General features: G+C 41.9%; 1 protein-coding gene across 3 annotated transcripts in view; it reads right to left on the bottom strand.

Moving 5' to 3' along the window:
- The window catches only part of LOC130275986 (laminin subunit beta-2-like), a 133,965-nt gene that overhangs the window by 24,817 nt on the left and 86,352 nt on the right, over positions 1-22,796 (bottom strand). For all 3 annotated transcript variants that reach the window (XM_056524748.1, XM_056524750.1, XM_056524749.1), the window contains exons 15-22: positions 19,877-20,029; positions 16,462-16,623; positions 14,118-14,239; positions 12,925-13,045; positions 6,350-6,542; positions 4,675-4,818; positions 4,209-4,440; positions 3,764-3,927 (exon numbers count right to left, since the gene is read on the bottom strand). In XM_056524748.1, the coding sequence (XP_056380723.1) occupies positions 3,764-3,927; positions 4,209-4,440; positions 4,675-4,818; positions 6,350-6,542; positions 12,925-13,045; positions 14,118-14,239; positions 16,462-16,623; positions 19,877-20,029 (1,291 nt within the window). The remainder of the gene's footprint in view (positions 1-3,763; positions 3,928-4,208; positions 4,441-4,674; positions 4,819-6,349; positions 6,543-12,924; positions 13,046-14,117; positions 14,240-16,461; positions 16,624-19,876; positions 20,030-22,796) is intronic.

The raw sequence follows: 22,796 nt of genomic DNA, 5'->3' as shown, positions 1-22,796 counted from the left end.
CCATATCCCATTAACGTGTATACACGTCCTTGGTCGTTAAACAGTTTTAATTATCATGTTTGTTTTAGGTCCAGGAAGTTTGTTTCTTTGATGCAGAGCTCGAAATCCTTTAAGAGATAACTTGGTTGCTGCCTGTAGTCATCACTTACACCACACTGTTATTTTTTTTACTCATTGAACAAGGAGGAAGCTCTTAAGCTCCCTCTAGTGGTGTCTGCAGTTTAACTTTCATCATTTTACCCTATGTCTATGCAGGGGATTTAGAGCTCTGCATCAGAAAAAAAGAGCTTCATGTGTAAGGAGGTAGTATAAAAATTTCCAACATATTTAGATGAAAAAACAAAAGGGTGTTTAAGAGTATTCACTTTAAGGCCCTATAAAAAGAAAAGATATTGCCATAACTTTTAATGAATGCTTTTTGAAGTTTAAAAGGGGAGCCTGTGGACTACTTTTTATGTAAGTATGATAAGGTTGAGGTAAAAAAAACACTGTATTCACCTTCCATGATTCCCTGCTGCAGCAATGTTCTGCCTCAGCCAGGATGGGCACTTAGGGGCACTTAGTCCAACACCAGGAAGTGCTGAGCAGCATGTCTGGGCACCATCGGAAATTGGGCAGGGGATCAGGAAAGGTGAGTACATTATTTTTTTTAACCTCCAGCCGTAGCATATTTTTTCTAAGCAAATATGCTAGACAACTTCTTAAAAATGTCACTATTGAAGAAGTGAAAGGCTTGGACCAGTTATTATAGATGACAAAAGCCATATGAATAGGAGAACAAGCTTGTGATAAAAACACTCTGTCCAGTTAAGGATTTGCTTCACCTAAAGGCTAAGTTTCTACTTGTTTTTTTTTTTTTTTTTAAACGCCAAGAAAAACGCCAATTTTTGCAATTTTTTTCACTCTTTTTTGGCGTTTTTCAGCTCCTTGGCGGTTTTGCAAAATTGCAGCATGTTGATCCACTGGCTTTTTTTCCCTGAAATCGTGGCGTTTTTCTTCCAAAGAAAGTCTATGAGAGTAAAAAGATGCCAAGAAAAACGCCATGTGGGTTTTAACTTTGGCGTTTGCTCAGGCGGTTTTTATTCTCTTTTGGACTCTAGCAATCCAAAAAAGTGATGGAGATACCTTTTTTTTAATAAAATTTCATAGGGTACCATTAAAAAATTTTTATAAAAAAAGATACAGTAGTGATTAAAAAAATTGTATTTAACAAAATTTATCTTTTTAATAACAACATTTTTATTCATTTTTAAACAGGGATCAATTTATGTGTGCGGACAGGGCACAAAAATGTAGCAGACAATAATAAAAATGTAGTGTGTTTGTGTTTTTCACCCTTTATTTTTCAGGTGGTACCACTACTCCCAGCATGGAACACACACTGTTCCATGATGGGAATAGTAGTACCTGTACTAATTGACAGATCGCCCATTGCGATCCTCCTGTATAATTTACAGATGCGGCCGTCCGCTCTTCTATGGTCCCCTGCACTGCCGTATATATACACCTATTCATATTTCCCGAAGAGAGCTGTGATTGGTCAGATGGTTCCAGCCAATCACAGCATTCTGTGGGAAATAGGAATATGTGTATATATACATCAGTGCAGGGGACCATAGAAGAGAGGCCGCATCTATACATTATACAGGAGGATCACAGCGGGTATCACTCCTGACGATCGTCCTATCTATTGCAGAGATGTGGAGAGCCTCTATACAGCTCTCGCATCTCTGCTCTATACTCTGGCCGGTGATATGAATAGAACATCACTCATTCATATTTCCCGCTAAGAGCTGTGATTGGCTACAACCATCCGGCCAATCCACACTCTAGACGGAAAATATGAATGATTGTGATGTGATTGTGATGTTCTATGCGAGCGCTGTATAGAGCCGTTCCGCATCTCTGCTATATTATGGACAATGGCATCGGGCGATATGTCTATTAGTACAGGTACTACTACTCCCATCATGGAACAGTGTGTTCCATGCTGGGAGTAGTAGTACTACCTAAAAAATGTCAAAAAAGAGAGAGAAAAAAGTGAAACACACCCTATATTAAAAATTTATTAAAATTCCGTTATAAAAATATAAATTTCGTTAAATACATTTTTTTTCTATCACTTCTGCATCCTCTTTTTTTTTTTTTTTATTTGGTACCCAACAAATTTTGGGTACCAAAAAAAAAAACGCCAAAGGGGCCAAAAATGCAACTTCCACACAAATGAAAAAAAACTGAAAAAACGCCAGATGCAGGAAATTGCACTGGTGTTTTTTCTTGCGTTTTTTTCAAACCAAAAAACGCAGAACAAAAAACCAAGTAGAAACTTAACCGAACCAAATTCACCTAAACCAGAATAATATCTTCATCACTACTGGAAAATTGATAGGCCATATATCCACATTTTTAGACTTCATTGACTTCTACATAGAGGTGCTGAAGTAGTCAAGGGGTACCCCCAATCAAGTTATCTTTGAGACATTTGAATGCATTATATATTCTATGGTCAGAATATTGGGCTCCCCATAGGGGCTCTTCTATTTATCATAATAATATTGTTTACAATGCAATTGTTAATATGGTGTGACATCATTTAGTTTAGAAGAATTAAGAATAAATGAATATTTTTGTGAGAAAACATTACTTATTTGCCTATCTCACTATACTCTACCAGGCATGCGTTACAAATCTGTATGACCCTTTGGGTGGCGTTCAACATTTAATGTGTCACTCAATTCTAATTAGAAAAAAAAAAAAAAAAAAAATATATAGCCCCTTCTTTTAACCAAGCGAGGGTCTAGCAGCAGGTTGACACAAAGTATATCCAGCATCCAGCTGAAGATGGTCAACTTGGCAGCAATCAGTGGTGGAATAGGGGGGGGTCAACATCTCGTGCGTGCGCCCATAAGAGCGGAGCAGGAGGACGCGTGCATGGTAAGTTACCAGCTGCACGTCAGCTTTCGATGCTCTGACCACCGCTCCTTCGATCCCTGGACCGTAGGCCATAGAAGTAGATCATGACCCCATAGCGGTAATCGGAGCACTGAGGTGAGGCAGTACACAGACATACAGCCTCCAGTCATATACTGTATGTCTGTGGGGGCCACTGCCTACCTAACGTGGGGGAACTATGCTGCCATCCTAAAGTGGGGGAACAATGCTGCCACTATAATTCTGGGGAACTCTGCTGCCTACCTAATGTGGAGGAACTATGCTGCCTACTTAATGTGGAGGAACTATGCTGCCTACCTAATGTGGAGGAACTATGCTGGGTACTAAATGTGGGGGGGACTATGCTGGGTACTAAATGTGGGGGACTATGCTGGGTACTAAATGTGGGGGACTTATGCTGCGTACGTAAAGGGGTACTCCACTGCCCCAGCATTTGGTCACGGTTTTGTGTGTCAGTCTGATAAAGGCTTTGGCCGAAACGCGTCAACTTGTACTTGCACTGTGTTTCAATAAACACATAATACTTAGCAGAAGACGAAGTGAGTGCCGGGATTTCTTTCTCACATTGCTATACTATTCCACGTGCACCACCGAGGGACCCAAATGCCGCCCTTTTCTGTCTGCCTTTGGTCACGCCACGTCCTCTCAATGCAAGTCTATGGGAGGGGGCGTGTCGACCACCGCACAATACTCTGATAGTGCCCCTCCCGAGACTAGACTCTGGATACACCCCAATACTGTATTATAATGAGCATGGATTGACTTAGATAGGACAAGTTTTTTAACCCTCGACTTTGGAAAGTTGCCTTACCTGTATAACCAGGTGCACAGAGGCACACAATGTGCCCGGAATCTCTATCAGCATAACAAGAGCTACCATGATAGTTCTGAGTGCCAGGATACCCGGGGCAAGGGCAAGGGCGACACTGCTGGCCAGATCCAAGAATGGGGTCTCCATAGTAACCATCCAAACACCTAAAAGTGATAAATATAAATCATGTTGCAGGTAAATGTACAATTCTTAAGCAATAACTTGGAAAATGTGTAATTTTAATTTTATTGCATATCAAGTCAGATGGGGGGCACCAACACTGTTTCTTAAAAGTGTAGAAAAGTGGTTCTGCAATGACTGCAATTACTGTATATTATTTTATTATTCATGGAGGAATATTAGAGATAGTCACAGTATGGAGGCACATTCTGCCTTGTGCCTCATCGACCCCCCCATCATCACATCTCTGTATTCGTCAACTTACTTATCACAGTGTCGGCCACTTGTGTAATCTCTACATCCAATGCAGGTTCCTGTCTTGGGGTCACATTCTTCAGCGTGCCCGTTGCACTGGCATGGTTTGCAATTAGGGAAGCCCCACTGACCAGGCAAGCACTGGTCACACTGTCTGCCAGCCACATATCCATGACACTGGCACTGCCCTGTTATGGGGTTGCAGAATCTAGAAGTGGAGCCTTGAGGGTGGCAGTCACATTCTGTGTAAAAGAAAGATATGGAAATTTATGGAAAGTCCATGCTCAGTGGCTTACATAGAAATGACGAACCAAGCAGTGGGGGAGAAAGAAGTCCTGCACAGGTCCTTACCAACTATTATTATGTTATCAAATTTCAAGCCAGGGCCTGATTGGTTGGGGAGAGTTTGTAAATTAGTTTTTGTTCCAAAACGACTTTAGTGCTATTTTTTGCCAAATACAATGCTGTTCACTTACTGCTGCATCCATAAGGGCCAAATCCATAGGTTCCAGGTGCGCACTGATCGCAGCGTTGGCCAATCACATTTGGCTTGCACATGCATTGCCCTCCAATTTTGTCGCAAACTGCGCTGAGGGAACCCTGAAGGTTACAGAGACATGCTGCAAGAAAGAAAGTAAACCTATATTTGTTATACTGTATTTATATACTATTCACTTCCTGAAACAGCAGGCCGCCACTTCAAGCTTCTCGCTCGCTATCAAGACGTTTACTTATTGCTCTAACACGATGCCATTAACTCTTTGGTGGTGCTTTACTTCTAAGATCCTAAAGTCCTGTGTCAAATACAACTAAATAGTGAACAGAAAGTGGCACTCACCAATCCTTCTTTTTTTCTTCCAATTTATATTTAAACATTATGCAGTTTTACAATGTCTTGCCACATCGGGCGCGGACACCTAGTGTGTTATAGACTGAGCTGTTACAGCTGTTTTGTGCTATCTAGCACTTCCACAGACCCTCGTGCAGAAAAATATTGTAAATTGGTGAGTGCCACTTTGTTTTATATTTAATGCTATTTTATATTTATCTACACTGCAAGGTTGAAAGGTATCTTTATACCCAACTTGCACATCCATAGGTGTTTGTTGCACATGTCTTTACAGATAGCCTAATACATTCTTGAGCAAAGTGGGGTTTTTTTTTGGAATCTGACTAAGCTACATCTATTCACGAGAAGTGTCATTTATCACTACAAAGAACACTGTGTCCGAAGACCTTTCTATCTGACGCATGGGTATTAGTATAATGATCTGAAGCCAAGCTCAGCCATGAAAACTTATGTAGTCATGTAAAGGGTGCTTCTTTTTTGGTGTCCCAGCACCAATAGCTGTCCTGTGGTTTTGGACTGTCTTGGGCAGCTTGGTGGCATACGGTGTTGGGCCCACCAAAGGACTTGCTGTTATATTAATATTCTATTGCAAAGTAATATATTTTCTAAATTAATTATACTATTGTAATATGTTTATATGTTTTATTACTGTACCTTTAAATGAGAGCAACGAACCCTATATGACCCTGCCTGCCAATGAGAATCCCTAAAGTCTCCCCTATATAGTGTAGTGGGGATATGAGTTGTTCAGAACAGTTACTGCTTAGCCACAGTCTGGTTCAGGTGTGCTGTGTGTCGTGTGCTCTGAGGAGAGGCCTAGTTCAAATTTAATTACAACTGGTCATCCTGCAAGGATTACACACAAGGAGGGAATTTCATGCCCCTGCGGAAAAGGCTTCGGTACCTTGACAGGACCCTAGCTACCAGGATTCAATCTTTCATCTCACATGTCAGTATAAATCTGTTTGGTGTAAGCACCACAAGTCCCAGCAAGGCAACAGGGCTCCCAAGGGGTTATGCTGCACTCTCTCACCTAAAGCCAGCTCTATGTGTAATACCATCTGCACCTAGCTCAGTAAAGACAGTTATCTGTAACCTGACGTCATTGTGTTAATTTACTCCCTGTGTCTGGCCCAGGAGAAGCTGTCCCCAATTTTGGACTGTATATAGGATAACTGTGCCCTGGCATCACGAAATAATCAGGTATTTCTACTAACACCCCGAGGCTACCACAATTTTGTACCACAACAAACTTTTTTTTATAGGTAAGAAACTTTTTAAAGTCCCTGTGTATAACTCACGTAATGCTCCATCATGGATGATGGCCGAAATGCTGCAGATGAACTTAATGCACATTTCTGCCAGGGTTGGCATTGTAGCCATTTTGAAGGACTCCAGACACCTGTAGTTTTCCATTTCTTCTCGGTGATGCACAGACACAGGATCATTTCCGTGAAAACCAGGCAGTTCCGAGAACCTTGGCAGCAGGACAAGCTGTAGGATACAAGGATAACACTGACTATGTGATATTGGTGCATAGTTACATAGTTAGTATGGTTGAAAAAAGACATACGTCCATCAAGTTCAACCAGGGTATTGAAGGGAAGGGTGTAAGGGGATAAGGGGAAGGGATGTAGTTTTATAATTCTGCATAAGCATTAATGTTATTTTGTTCTAGGAATGTATCTAACCCTGTTTTAAAGCTATTAATTGTTCCTGCTGTGACCAGTTCCAGAGGTAGACTGTTCCATAAATTCACAGTTCTTATGGTAAAGAAGGCGTGTCGCCCCTTTAGACTAAACCTTTTCTTCTCCAGACGGAGGGAGTGCCCCCTCGTCCTTTGGGTGGGTTTAACCTGGAACAGTTTTTCTCCATATTTTTGTATGGGCCATTAATATACTTATATATTTATCATATCCCCCCTTAAACGTCTCTTCTCAAGACTAAACAATTGTAACTCCTTTAATCGTTCCTCGTAGCTAAAATGTTCCATGCCCCATATTAGTTTAGTCGCACGTCTCTGCACCCCTTCCAGCTCCGCAGTGTGGAGTATCTCAAACCATGCGTCCTTTCCAATAGCCCATGCCCCTTTACCGCAATGTCTCACCTCCTTTTCAAATAAATGTCGTCCAAGTCATGTATGCCAGTTTTTTTGATGCACGTCGTGCCACTATTCTGGTGCAATATGTATATTAAATCTGTTTTTAAAATCTTGTAATGATAGATTGGTCCTGCTGAAATGGTAATGTATGTGGGATCTTTAGGTAATGAATGTGCATGTAGTACTAGTATACTCCAGATGGTGGCAGCGATGTGCTGTGTAAACATCATGCTCGAATGCCTTTCGTCCATTAATAGGCGGGATATAATTAATGGTCAATTGTTTTTGGAGACTGTTAGGGCAGGGCAATGTTTCCCAACTAGGATGCCTCCAGCTGTTGCAAAACTACAACTCCCAGAATGCCATGCTGGGAGTTATAGTTTTGCAACAGCTGGAGCCACCCTGGTTGGGAAACACGGGGGTAGGGTTTCACATAGCAGAAGCTGCACACTAAAAAGTTGCTAAAGTTTTTTCCCATAGAGTTAGTTTACTGGCTCCTTTGAAGTGCAGGACACACCTAATATTTTGCATGCACCTCAATGAAATCATATTCTCTTGGTTTCGCTCTTGTGGCTGGCCGCACGTTATCTGTACAGTGCCATTGTTTGTTGAAGACATTGTACAGTTTAGTTTTGTACAAAACAAATAATTCATAATAATTACAAATTCAATACAAATTAGGTTTTAGAACACAACAAAATGGCAAGGGCAATGCACGGCTTCTGCACTGTGAGACCTACCCTTATGGTTTTATATCTGCAAACAGACACTTGTTAAGACACATGTTAAGATCTGAAATGTTCTTGAAGGTGTAATGTTATGGGGGGAAAAAATAGGATGTGTGTTGTTGTACTGACAGCAGAGATGGTGGTCTCTCCTGACCCGTCTGCTTTAGTAAACACATGCAGTTCGATATTAAAGGGGTATTCCAGGAAAAAACTTTTATATATATATATATATATATATATATATATATATATATATATATATATATATATCAACTGGCTCCAGAAAGTTAAACAGATTTGTAAATTACTTCTATTAAAAAATGTTAATCCTTTCGATAACTATCAGCTGCTGAAGTTGAGTTGTTGTTTTCTGCCTGGCAACAGTGCTCTCTGCTGACATCTCTGCTTGTCTCGGGAATTGCACAGAGTAGAAGAGATTTGCTATGGGGATTTGCTTCTAAACTGGGCGGTTCCTGAGACACGTGTCATCAGAGAGCACTTAGAGAGAAAAGAACAACTCAACTTCAGCAGCTCATAAGTACTGAAAGGATTAAGATTTTTTAATAGAAGTAATTTACAAATCTGTTTAACTTTCTAGAGCCAGTTGATATATATATAAAAAGTTTTTTCCTGGATAACCCCTTTCTTCCAGGACGGGCACTGAACGCAATTTCTCTTGCCTGTTTTTTCCTAGGTGGTAGAAGCAGCTACGGACTATTGGCCCCTAAAAACTTTTCTTTTTAGGACACAGGAGTGGAGCATTCTTTTCCTTACAGGATCAATTGAGCCCGCTTTATTAGACCTATTATGATATACACCTTGTTGTGAGGGGACCTCATGCTGCACATACCATAAGCTTGAATATTGTTATATGTTTTGGTCAATTATATTCAACTCCTCCCTGATGAAACCACCGTCTACTAGGTGGTAGAAACGCGTCGGCGGTTCTGTATAATATCCCATTTATGCATTTGGGGCTGGCAGGGCCCAGCAGAGCCTCAATATGCTTGGTTACTAATCGTGATGACCAATTTTATGTTTACTTTTCATTTGGTGTTGGAATACACAGGCACTTTCTTATTACTGGTGGATTTTAAATAGAAATCTAGTAAAAGTTATGTATTAAGCACACCTGGTTGGAACACTTATTAGTTGTTTCTAATGATTATATAACCCCTTTAAACCCAGAGTCGTAGCTAGAGACTCCTGCACCCTAGTGCAAAAATTTTATTTGGGCCCCCCCCCATGTGACTTCGCCATGGCTGCCCATAATTTCAGCTGCACTGATATGTAATGATAGTATACATTGTATCAGATCTATAGAGTAAAGAGATACAGATGCAGTATAAAGAGATACAGATACAGTATATTCCTTGACGCCTCTCTGATTTGAGTCATATACTTTATTTGCATATAGGGATAAAACTATAAATTAATGTATCAATCAATCCCATCAGGGTGGGGATTAGGTGCTGGGTACTGCCTTCAAGACTCTAAGCCCCCTTCCTATCCACTTTAGCATACCTTCCAACTGTCCTGGATCCGGTTAGACAATCCCAATTTTGGAGTGATGTCCTGCCTTTCCTGGAAGGCTCCCACATGTCCCGCAATTAACTGTAAATACATCCTAATAACTCACTTACAGTTAAATGTGGCACGTGGTGGGCTGGATGGAGAAGTTACTATGATCAACTGCACTGTAATCACTTATATCGTCTGTAGGGGTAAAAATGTGGCAGTATTATTGAGGCATTCTATCGGGGCATCACTGGATATAACTGCACTGTAATCACTTATCTGGTCTGTAGTGGTAATGGTAGCGATTGTTGTCAGCCTGCCAGTATAGGAGGCCCTTCTAAACTCATGTGACAGGCTGACAACATTATTGCTGTTAAAGAGGTACTCTGGTGAAAAACTTTTTTTTTTTTTTTTCATTACTTCTATAAAAAAATCTTAATCCTTCCTGTACTTATTAGCTGCTGAATACTACAGTGGAAATTCTTTTCCGTTTGAAACACAGAGCTGTCTGCTGACATCATGAGCACAGTGCTCTCTGCTGACATCTCTGTCCATTTTAGGAACTGTCCAGAGTAAAAGGAAATCCCCATAGCAAACATATGCTGTTCTGGACAGTTCCTAAAATGGACAGAGATGTCAGCAGAGAGCACTGTGGTCATGATGTCAGCAGACAGTTCTGTGTTTCAAAAAGAAAATAATTTCCGCTGTAGTATTCAGCAGCTAATAAGTACAGGAAGGATTAAGATTTTTTTAATAGAAGTAATTTACAAATCTGTTTAACTTTTAAAGTTTGAGTACCCCTAGAAGAATTCCTACAATTTAAAATGATCCCCTATCCCTGCCACTGTCTAGAACATCTTTTCTTCTAACTCTGTGTTGTGTCATTCATCTGTTATTCATATCAGAAATGTATGAATAAATAGCCAACTGGGTATGATCTGTACTGCTACTTTTTAAACAATGTTGGGCTAAAATTACCCAAATCAGCTATTGCGTCCAATTTTGTTGTGGTGGTGCTTTAATATTGGAATCTGAAAATTGTTTAAAAAAAAAATGTAAATATTTTTTTTTTTTTTATAAAAAGATGAAAGTTAATATTGGCAGTTGAGTCTGGACTATAAGCAGTAAATGAATAACTTTTACTGATTGTTACAAGTGCTGTCACCAGACACAGGGGACTGGTCCCAGTGCGGGGGTGGCCATCTCCCTGTTATCGTGAGAAACCTCTTTATCTCTCTTTCAGTTTATTCAAGCGGAAGAAATGATATTGTTTTTGCTTCCCTTTGATGGTGTAAATCAGACACCAGTGAGTGCAACTCAGGCATGCTCACACGGAAGGTGGTGATGGGGGATATCTCCTGTGGGCACAGGCTTATGTGTGGTTTGGTAGACAACACTGTAGAATGTATAACACTGCTTCTTCCATCTAATCCAGTTCTAGTTTTGATACTACTAATTATTTTGTTTTGTTTGGAGCTCCTTTAACCCCTTAAAGGTGTACTCCGGTGGAAAACTTTTATTTTTTTTTATTTTTTTTAAATAAGCTGGTGCCAGAAAGTTAAACAGATTTGTAAATTACGTCTATTAAAAAATCTCAATCCTTCCAGTACTTATTAGCTGCTGAATACTACAGAGAAAATTATTTTCTTTTTGGAACACATTGGGAGATTCTATTGGGAGATTCTACTGTAATTACTTTCCCTCCCCAACTCTATCTGACAACATAGAGAGGCACTTTCAGGTGCTGTATATGGTCACCCATTTACTTGTTTAGAGAATGCGTAGATGCCAGCAGCTTTTTTGTATAGGATAGGATGTCTGATCAAGGGAGGGAGAGGGGGGGTGTTCCGGCTACTGGGATCTCCGGGCCGGCACCCTGGCGTTCTGAACATTTGTTTAGAATGCCTGCCTCTGGCGGCTGTGGTCGTGATGTCATGTCATGCCCCCTACATTCATATCTATGGAGTGACAAGCGACCACAACTGTTACGGCCCCTCCCATAGACATAAATGGCCACGACCAAGGCACCCAAAGCCGGTGTTCTGGACATAAATTTTAAGAATGTCGGGGTGCCGACTCAGAGATTGCGTGTGGTCCCAGCAGCCGGACCCCCAGGATCAGACATCTTATTCCCTATCCTTCAGATAGGGGATTAGATGTCTAGGGGCAGAGTACCCCTTTAAGGGCTGTGGTTATATTTGCACTTATCTTTTTCATTGTAGATTTGTTTCCTGACTGTGAAATGTAGCACAGCAGGAACAATTAACAGCTTTAAAACGGGGTTAGATACATTCCTGGAACAAAATAACATTAATGCTTATGCAGAATTATAAAACTACATCCCTTCCCCTTATCCCCTTACACCCTTCACTTCAATTCCCTGGTTGGACTTGATGGACGTATGTCTTTTTTCAACCATACTAACTATGTAACTATGTAACTTTCTAAATAGTTTTTATTAGAAAAATGTCCTGCCATTTAGCTGCTACTCAGAAAAGGATAAGATATATCAGTCAGATGGACTTTCTGCTCTCTCAGTGTTAGAGATGGAAGCAGGGAGGGCTAGCTCAAAACATTGGAATCATATAGGCTGCGTAGAAATGTAGAGGGGAAGTTAAAGGGGTATTCCAGGCAAAATCTTTTTTTCATATATCAACTGGCTCCGGAAAGTTAAACAGATTTGTAAATTACTTCTATTAAAAAAATCTTAATCCTTCCAATAGTTATTAGCTTCTGAAGTTGAGTTGCTGTTTTCTGTCTAACTGCTCTCTGATGACTCACGTCCCGGGAGCTGTCCAGCTCCTATGGGGATATTCTCCAATCATGCACAGCTCCCAGGACGTGACATCATCATTGAGCAGTTAGACAGAAAACTTCAGAAGCTAATAACTATTGGAAGGATTAAGATTTTTTAATAGAAGTAATTTACAAATCTGTTTAACTTTCCGGAGCCAGTTGATATATAAAAAAAAGTTTTTGCCTGGAATACCCCTTTAAGCTCACACAGAACACTGAAGAAGGTGTAGAAGTTAAACCAGGCATTATTTTAAAAAATAAAAAAAAAAGACCTATGGAGAAATGTTTTTGCACCATAATACATACAAAGAATAGAAAACGCTTTTCAAAGGTGTCCAAAGTAATAAAACATTTTCATTACATCTGAATATAAATATATAAATCCTATTGCAGTAAAAATATGTATTCAGATGTCACTACTTAGGCTGCATCCACATCACGATTTCTCCATTCGACCCGAGTACACGATTTTTATAACTTAAAATCGTATGAAATCGTATATAAAGTCGGATCCATTGACCTCCATTAAAAATTCGGATCCATTACACACATCCGATTTGATCCGCATCCGATTTCACACGATTTTTGTTCGGGTCTGAAATCGGGGTTGACCACTCGGGTCGGATGGAGAAATTGGAGAAATCGTGATGTGAATGCAGCCTTAGATGTTTATGTGCTAACTTGAATATATTACAGCAGAATTTTTTTCTAATGCATTGTGATGTAAAATTACCGAGTCAATAAGGATAAAATTCCCAGGATTCCGGTTCGGAGCTTCAAACCTTTGTAGACGGAGGGTTATTTCATACTGATTGTTGGACTCAAAGCAGAAGGGTTTGGGTAGGACAATATACCTGGGTATAAAGACAATATAATATTAAAGAACTGAAATGAATTCTGTGGCTTTAGCTACTCTGTCAGATGGGCAGGGACAGCATTATACCGTGTGCAGCGCGTGTGTTGTACTAGGACAAGGACCGTGTATACATAATGGTCCTGTATTTAGCTCAGTGAATAGGATCTTATGTGTGCTGGCCAGAGCTAAATACCACCACGGCACCCAAAGCCATTTAATGGGCGCTGTCAGAATCCAAAACTTTTTTTATGTTGTACATCTTGGCAAAACATTAACCTTTCTAATATACTTCATAAAAAATGTATCTCCTTTTTATAAAAATCATGACTTATGAAAAAGATCACTAAGGGTCCTTATAACATTTAAAACATAATTCTGCCCGGATGTAGCAGCATCTTTGTCCCAGCTGAAGTCCAGGAAGAGAGGGCGGGACTAGCACTTCTCTGTGAATACTCCTGTCCTGTCTATCAGACTCCTGTTTGAAAACAGATAGGAGGGGGTTACAGAGCCACCTGCAGTGATTGGATGAAGAGACCCAGCACCGCACAGCAGACTTAGGAAGTAAGTGAATGCATGGGGAGTGAGGGCAGGCTCAGTGCTTGCCTAGGAACACCCCTTCCTGAGCAGTGGATGTCAGAATGAGTAAGCAGCAAAACAGATCACCAAAATATAAACAGGTATGTGATGCACAAACATAGTAGGCAGGTATAGTATTGTAAGTGCAAAGGGGGCATTGAGAGTTGCAGCAAAGGAATCCAGTACACTAAGTGATACCTTTCTCTGTTTATGATGTGTGTTGGTTTTAACCCCAGGGTCTATTACCCCACTCTGCCCCTGGTTTAGTATGGATCACATGACTTAACTCTGGTGACAACAAAACAGCTGTCATTCGACAGCCACTCGCTTCTGTATAGCCAGAGACAGCAACTTTATACTTTTGGAACTAAAGTGGTATCAGAAGTGGACAAATATTGTACTATAATGTGCCGAAATGTAGAGGGGAAGGATGTCATATCATTACTTAAAAAAAGTTATATCTATATCACTATATTATAGTAATAATTCCTTACCTTTCAGAATGGGGCCACTTTTCCTTGTACATCTGCTCAAAGGGCAGCACATTTCCGCAACGTGGGCTCATGGGTAATGTCTGTGAGGTTACGCTGACAATGGCTTCCCAGTCCTCAGCCGACTTCAGATAGAAAATACATCACTTGGTCAGAGGTCAGATCAGTAATTACTCAGGATTAGAAAAGCAGAGCTGATTTCTTCAAAAAAAAAAGCACCACTCTTGTCTCTAGGTTGTGTGTGGTATTGCATCTCAGTTCCATTAAAGTAAAAATCTGAGTTGTAATATCACCCACAACCTGAGGACAGGGGTGGTGCTGTTTTTTTGAAGAAATCAGCTCTGCTTTTCTAATCTGTAATCTGGAAGAAGGCATCTATGTTTTTTTTTTTTTTTTTTTTTTTAAAGTCTAGATAACCTTTAAGTATTCAGCAACATAGTTTCTTGGAGTCAGAGCTAGTCTGAGATCAACCTCCTGTCTTACCTGAGGCTCGGGATTCTGCACTATTCCTCCCTTTTGTTTTATACTGCAGCTCTGCTTGTTTAAACTGCATAGTTTCTCATTTTTCAGTGAGTAGACATTCATTAACACATTTAGGGTAGGGTTGTATTTTTCTGTGTGTTTGCTGCTGCTAGAGATGAGCGAACTTACAGTAAATTCGATTCGTCACGAACTTCTCGGCTCGGCAGTTGATTACTTTTTCTGCATAAATTAGTTCAGCTTCCAGGTGCTCCGGTGGGCTGGAAAAGGTGGATACAGTCCTAGGAGACTCTTTCCTAGGAATGTATCCACCTTTTCCAGCCCACCGAAGCACCTGAAGGCTGAACTCATTTACGCAGGATAAGTCATCAACTGCCGAGCAGAGAAGTTCGTGACGAATCAAATTTACTGTAAGTTCGCTCATCTCTAGCTGCTGCATGTTTTCCTACCCACTGAAGTCAATGGGTAGGAAAATCAGCTGCATATTTTGCTACCCATTGACTTTAAAAGTTTACTTTTTTTTAATCAACTGGTGCCAGAAAGTTAAACAGATTTGTAAATTGCTTCTATTAAAAAATCTTAATCCTTCCAGTACTTATTAGCTGCTGAATACGACAGAGGAAATTATTTTCTCTTTGGAACACAGTGCTCTCTGCTGACATCTTGACCACAGTGCTCTCTGCTGACATCTCTGTCCATTTTAGGAACTGTCCAGAGCAGCATATGTTTTCTTTGGGGATTTTCTCCTACTCTGGACAGTTCTTAAAATGGAGAGAGGTGTCAGACGAGAGCACTGTGGACATGATGTAAGCAGAGAGCTCTGTGTTCCAAAAAGAAAATAATTTCCTCTGTGATATTCAGCAGCTAAAAAGTACTGGAAGGATTAAGGTTTTTTAATAGAAGTAATTTACAAATCTGTTTAACTTTCTGGCACCATTTGATAAGAAAAAAATAAAGTTTTCCACCGGAGTACCCATTTAATGAGTAGGAAAATACATCACAAGTTACCCTACCCTTATAATAACCCTGATATTGAACAATGCAGATCAGATATTTAAATTCTTCTCTCCACCCCCATATCAATAGGGGCCAGTATTCAGGTTTGTCAGGCCACTGTATGGCTAGGGCTACCCAGTGATTTTGGCAGTGACCAAATATCGCTGTGTCACACCTAAGCTAAGTAAAGGGGGTTACACTGCTGCTCAATGGCCAAAATGAAGTTGCAAGTAATCCATCCAAGATGGCCTTTGTTGTGGCCAAAATTGCTATGTAGCCCTAGCCTATAAAGCAGAGTTCTCCAAACTTTTCATGTTGGTGACAACCTTTTTAGACTGGCACAGTTTGATGAAACACCATACCACCAATTGCACCTATCACACTGCATGTCTTACCACGCACGACGTGATACCAGTACCCCAGTGTACCATTTTATCACCCCCCCCCCTCCTCACCCCCTGTGCAACTTCACCACCCCACCTCATCACCCCCTGTGCCATTTTATGTCACCCTCTTGATCCTCCCCTGTGCCATTTCATCCTCCCCCTCTTGACCATCTCCTGTGCCACATCATTAACCTACTCCTCCAAACTGTGGACCTCCAGCTGTCACAGAACTATGATTCCCAGCATGCCCTGCTGGGAGTTGTTGTTTTGCAAGATCAGGAGGGCCACAGTTTGAAAACCACTGTGATAAAGCAATGAGTTTGAAAAGTGACAACCACATTTCGGACATAGAAGTGTCCACAGAGGAGTTGTCACTTTTTGGCAACCGATATAAAGTGACAGCAGGGGGCAATAGCGAGCTCATGAGAAGGAAAAAAAGACGATAAAATCTGTGCTCTACGTGGTACAGAAATTCATGACAATACCTCAGGCTCGTATCGAATCATGATGTCATAGTCCATTGGGTAGGGGATGTTTTCAATGTGAAACAAGAGGCCGGCTCCATCTCTGACTCTGGCAAACCCAGGTCCAGTCCAGGTGATCATGTGATCTGGCAAGTGTTCGCGGCGGATTATCTCTATGTCTGGCTGCAGGCAACATAAATGGGAGATGGATTTCTATTAGAGTGCGTATGATGGCATTGCCTCCTGACACAAGCTTAGAACTGTCTGATATTCTGTGTACATAAGACATGGAGGATTTACAGGTAATTAGATCAGGGCGTTGGCTGTGCACCTGGCTGCCATAGATTTCATGCTGCATCTTGATGTAGGGTTTAGTATAGCGTCAACACTTATACCACAGATATACAGAATTTTGGGTACTATGGTTTCCAGTGGGGCATGTACCATTAAATGGTACCTTTCATTAGTAAAAAAAATTAATATGTTATAGATTGGCCTATTTAAATTACTTTTCTAATATACATCTTGTGTAAAAATAACCCCTAAAAGTTTGGTCACGAGGGGTCCTCCTTCTGGTCCTGCCTGGAGTCCTGCTTGCAGATTGTCTCCTGCAGCAGCCATGCAGAGACAAAAGTCAGGAAACATCAGCTCAGCACAGTGTATAAAGTGAATAAAGCTGAATATTTCACCTTCCTTTCTCTTTGAGCTGAACTAAACATTTCTGCTCCCTTTGCAAACTGCACACTGTAGAGTTCAGTGCTGTTCAGCCCATCTCACACTGAACTGCTATCCGCTGTGTGTAGTAGAGTGAGGAAGGAGTGCTCCCCAGCAGGGATTTAAATAACATCTCATCTGCTGGGAAACGCCCCTTCCCAGTCTGTGGAGCTCAGTGACAGTGAGCAGGAGATACAGAACAATATCAAGGTAGAATATTAAAAATGAAGTTAACTAAGAGGATTAAAACATGTATCAAGCTCATGACAGGTACTCTTTAAGAAGCCCCGCATCCCAGAGGAATGCACTTAGATACCCAAAGGATGCCATCCAGTACATCCACAGTGCAGACAATTATGTCATGTTGCAACTTTAACCGCAATTTATCCAACCAAATAAAGTTGTCCTACTGGAATCACCTACAAGATGCTGCCTGGAGGTATTTCATAAGCTAAGTATTCATGTAGCCCTAACCTAATTCTGTCCATACACATGTCAATTTAACCCAATTCATCCAGAAGTTTAATATTTCTCACTAATGTTGGTCATTATGGCTACAAACCTAAAATGATTGGTATATTTTTCCAAGGAAATACCTTCCAGCTGTATAAAATATATTAAAGGGAATGAGTCTCCAGAAAGTAAATTGTTTAAACCAAGTTATTATTAAAGTGTGCCTGTCGTTTGCAAAAACTTTTTATATAATTTAGATAATGACCTTATATGTGTATTTGTAATATACATGGGTTAAAAAAATGTGTCTATTTTTGGGTGAAAAAAATGCTTTTCTGTCCCTTCAGCAACTGCGTGTGTGTCTCTGTGCAGAGACAGAATACCAGAAGTGAGGACAGGACAAACAGGGCTCTGTGCAGGCTCCTGGCTAGTCAGTCATCCTGCTGTGTGAGCTGAGAGTGTGTCACAGAGCCTCACTGCACAGAGCCCTGCTTGTCCTCAGTGTACAGATCCCTGCTTGTCCTCAGTGTACAGATCCCTGCTTGTCCTCAGTGTACAGAGCCCTGCTTGTTCACAGTGTACAGAGCCCTGCTTGTCTTCAGTGTACAGAGCTCTTCTTGTCCACAGTGTACAGGGCCCTGCTTGTCCTCACTGCACAGAACCCTGCTTGTCCTCAGTGTACAAAGTCCTGCTTGTCCTCAGTGTACAGAGCCCTGCTTGTCCTCAGTGTACAGAGCCCTGCTTGTCCTCAGTGTACAGATCCCTGCTTGTCCTCAGTGTACAGAGCCCTGCTTGTCCTCAGTGTACAGAGCCCTGCTTGTCCTCAGTGTACAGAGCCCTGATTGTCCTCAGTGTACAGTGCCCTGATTGTCCTCAGTGTACAGGGCCCTGCTTGTCCTCAGTGCACAGAGCCCTGCTTCTCCTCAGTGTACAGAGCCCTGCTTGTCCTCAGTGCACAGAGCCCTGCTTGTTCTCAGTGTACAGAGCCCTGCTTGTCCTCAGTGTACAGGGCCCTGCTTGTCCTTACTGCACAGAACCCTGCTTGTCCTCAGTGTACAGAGCCCTGCTTGTCCTCAGTGTACAGAGCCCTGCCTGTCCTCACTGCACAGAGCCCTGCTTGTCCTCAGTGTACAGAGCCCTGCTTGTCCTCAGTGTACAGAGCCCTGCTTGTGCTCAGTGTACAGATCCCTGCTTGTCCTCAGTGTGCAGAGCCCTGCTTGTCCTCAGTGCACAGAGCCCTGCTTGTCCTCAGTGTACAGAGCCCTGCTTGTCCTCAGTGCACAGAGCCCTGCTTGTCTTCAATGTACAGAGCCCTGCTTATCCTCAGGGCACATAGCCCTGCTTGTCCTCAGTGCACAGAGCCCTGCTTGTCTGCCCACACTTTCTGTATTTTTGTCTTTGCACAGAGACATACACATTGTTATCTAGATTATATACAAAAATATTCTGCAAATGACAGGTACCTGTTGCCATACATGTAAGCTAACACCTGTTCTGTAGACAATACTTTTCAGCAGGTAGGAATACAGTAGTAGGTGACACCAGTAGATAGATAAGATAGGATGAAGCCTCTCACTATATGTATGGTCACAGCTCCCCTTCTTAACCTTCCTGCACAGGTCACAGAGTATGTCTAGAAAACTCTCCCATACAAATCATAGAAGTTCGCTTAAGACTATTGTTTCCAATGTCCATGTGGCTGCAGTAAAGATGACTAGGGGATTATAGCTAAAACAAGTCAGATCTGGCTCCATGTTCAGATATGATGTGATAAATGTCTAGTCTAAGTCTAAGTTAAAACTGTCTAAGGACTAGACAGGTTTTGTTTCTCTCCACCTGTAACTCTACCAGCAGAATTATGAATGCAGCTCTGGAGTATATACAGGCTGTAACTCAGGATCCATACAAAGTAAAGTAATTTATTTACAGTGCCTCAACGTTTTGTATAGATTATATATACTTGTAAAATGGTGTCTAAAGGTGAACATAAGCTAAAATCTTGCATAGCTCATAAAGGTGATCACATCTCAGCATGGATTTAAGGAATACACTATATTAAAGGAGCGCTCCAGAAAAACTGGTAAATGTAGTGTAGGGCCTGAGGCGCATGACACCTCTGTTTAGTGTTCTCTGAATTTATGTGCTCTGCATCACTCCTCAGGCTAAGCACTAGACATAGCACTGTCTATTCGTTTTACTGTGGCGCTTCTTTACATTGCTGGGGTAGTAAGGTTGGTACATTCATATTACAGGGTGTGAATTGTTGTACCTTCTGCTGTAGCTGGCGGGCTCTGCGGTTGGATGACCTCTGATGGAGAACACGGATCGTGCTCCGATGGCGTCGTAGTCGAACTTTCTTTCCATTCTGAATGCCATTGTAGTATTCTACACAGTCCGTTGGTGCCTCTGGTTTCAGATTGCCCTGAAGAACATGAATGAATTGTACATTTTGTATGGAACCATGATACCGTTCAGAAAATACAGTTATTCCCAGGAACATCAGACAAGAGCTCCTATCTGTTGTTCTTCCATTTTCCCCTTTGCAATGCCTATGTATATAATGTATTTTGTGCCTAATATGTTCTCCTGACACCTAGTGAGGGTTTGCAATATGGCAAGAGCAAGTTACTTTAGTGTACTGCACTACATATCTGTGGTGACCCACGGGGTGTAACGGTGTAGGTGGTGGGGCCAGATGGTATTAACCCCTGGGGCAAGATGTTGTTAACCCCTAGTGTTCGCGACGCCTGGATGTGCTTGTATGGTGTAGGGCACCGACGACAAGCAACCCAGAAACGGCATGAATCAAATGAGAGTCCAAAGAAGGTTTTGATGCAACTGGAACTTTACTGAAGAAGGCAGTATAACAGATAGCCAACTTCCACAGAGGTGACCGGGACACAGGGGACCTCTCAGGCTTGCTTGGACTTGTAGTGATAATAATGATGATGCAGGCCACTGTGCTACTGTTACGACTTTGGTAGAGACAGTAGGGACTTGACTTGTAGACATAGAAGACTTACAGATTAGATGTGGCTGCAGACTTGTAGGCTTTGGCCTAGCTGGACTGAACTTGCACAGGACTTGTACTTGCTTTCGCGTCCAGGAAGTAAGAGCAGGAACCAAGAGACCTAGTGTGGACACTAGATCCCCTTATATATCAGGGGGCTAAGCTAAAGCCCATTGGTAGCTGGTTGCCTGTGGTTACCTGTGCCTCTGGAACTCTGGGTATCAGGTGATCACATATCATATGACCATGTCACATGACCTTAGGAAGGTCCTATACAGTGTAAACATCCTAATCACCTTTATACATAGTTTATATTCCCTGTACAATACCTATAATAAATGTACATGAGTAACATACAATAATAATGACCTAGGGGGATCCTGCAGGAAGGCCCTGTGTACTTGAGGGACTCTACCTGAGGGGACTTTAGGAAACTGTACAGAACCATATTCTGTACCGGGACACGACACATCCATTAATGGCTAGAACGTTCCAGAAATTGGGAGGTCCCTGCTCAGCCACCAATCCCCTCTCTAGCTGAGAGAAGGGAATCCTGTCTAGAGAGGACTGTCTAGTTTTATGTAGAGTTAGAGGTTGCAAAGTGTAGAGCAGTGATTTCCAACCAGTGTGTCTTCAGCTGTTGCAAATTGTTCAGGCATGCTGGGAGTTGTAGTTTTGCAACAGCTGGAGGCACCCTGGTTAGGAAACATTGGTGTAGAATTAAGTGAGGAATCTGAAAACCTGGATTATACATGGGTTTACAACTCAGCGAAAACCGCCAGTACCCAGGATTATTAGTCCTGTCCAAGGGATTCCTGCCTACATTCCAGGACCTGTACAATGCTTCAGGCTGGACTTGGCCATTTTTAAGTAGCTAAAGCCAGGGCCGTATTCACAGCTTGTGCTGCCCCAGTGAATACACCCTATTAGGGTACATTCACATGAGCGGATTTACAGCGTATTTTACACAGCGGATCCGCTGTTGAAGGCCCGCTCTATGCTGTCTTTACATGTGCCTGCTTGTAGCGGCAATACGCCATGACGAGCAGGCACACTGCAGCGATGTGCGCGGCGTACTCGCACATCGCAGCCGCTCTCCCTGCTCTGAGCTAGGCAGAGAGCTCGCGATGTGCGAGTATACTGCAACTCGCACATCGTGGTGTGTCTGCTCGTAGAGGGTATTGCCGCTACGAGCAGGCACATGTAAATACAGCATAGAGCCGGCCTGCACCAGCGAATCCACAGCGAAATACGCTGCGAAAATCCGCTCGTGTGTATGTACCCTTAGGGTGGTAACAACCACAATAGTTATATGCAGGTTCTGTTGCATATTTCCTGTTGATCTTACCCTATACACAGAATGTGGTAAAAAAAACAATCACCAATTCACAACAGAAGGAGAGAATGTGGCTGTAAATATTAAGGTAAAATTCTTAGCAGTTTCTAACACATGGATTTACCTAAAGTATTTATCATTTTGTTCTCCAGGCCTCAGCATGGTGGCAGCACCACCAACTGGTGCGTAGCCTATGCCCCATGGAACTTTGGGACAGTAACTTCAGGTACCTTTAAAACGTCAAGTCTGTGGAAACTACTACCAGTTGTTACCTTTCATTTGGAGAAACCTACACCAACATTCACCACTCTACTCTACTCTTTATGTTTTTACCTATTAGAGCCTACTTTGGACAAGGGACACCTCGTGCCCATGATCCTTGAAAAGGATGTGGTACCACGTCGCCCAGCCTGCCCCCAGGGATCCCAGACCACTGTCTAGTGGCATCCTGCCAGGGTTGTCTAGCCGGGTCCTGCCTCACAATACTGCAGAAAGAAAACTTTTTTCTGAGTGTAACTTCTTACAGCACTACTGCACACAAAACTGTATGGACTTTTGACCTGCAACAAGTGGTTTAATGGCATTTACTTTTCGCACTGCTCTGTTTGCACAAAGGGAGACATATTATTCTGAAATCAAAGCCCCCAACTTGAACAAACAGGCCCAATACCTACGCTATACAGGCATGTGCCCAGACAAAACCCTAGATCTTAGAAGAAACATGGAGGATTAGTGCACAGTTAGTACGCAGACAGCAGAATGTAGACATATATATATTATAATCATAGACCACAGATGAGGCCGATCTAGGAATGCAGAGATTCTAGCGTGTAATCATGGGTA

The sequence above is a fragment of the Hyla sarda genome, chromosome 6 (assembly GCF_029499605.1).
Source record: "Hyla sarda isolate aHylSar1 chromosome 6, aHylSar1.hap1, whole genome shotgun sequence".
NCBI lineage: Eukaryota > Metazoa > Chordata > Amphibia > Anura > Hylidae > Hyla > Hyla sarda.
Note: the sequence above shows the minus strand (reverse complement) of the source record. Positions and strands in the feature narration are given on the sequence as shown.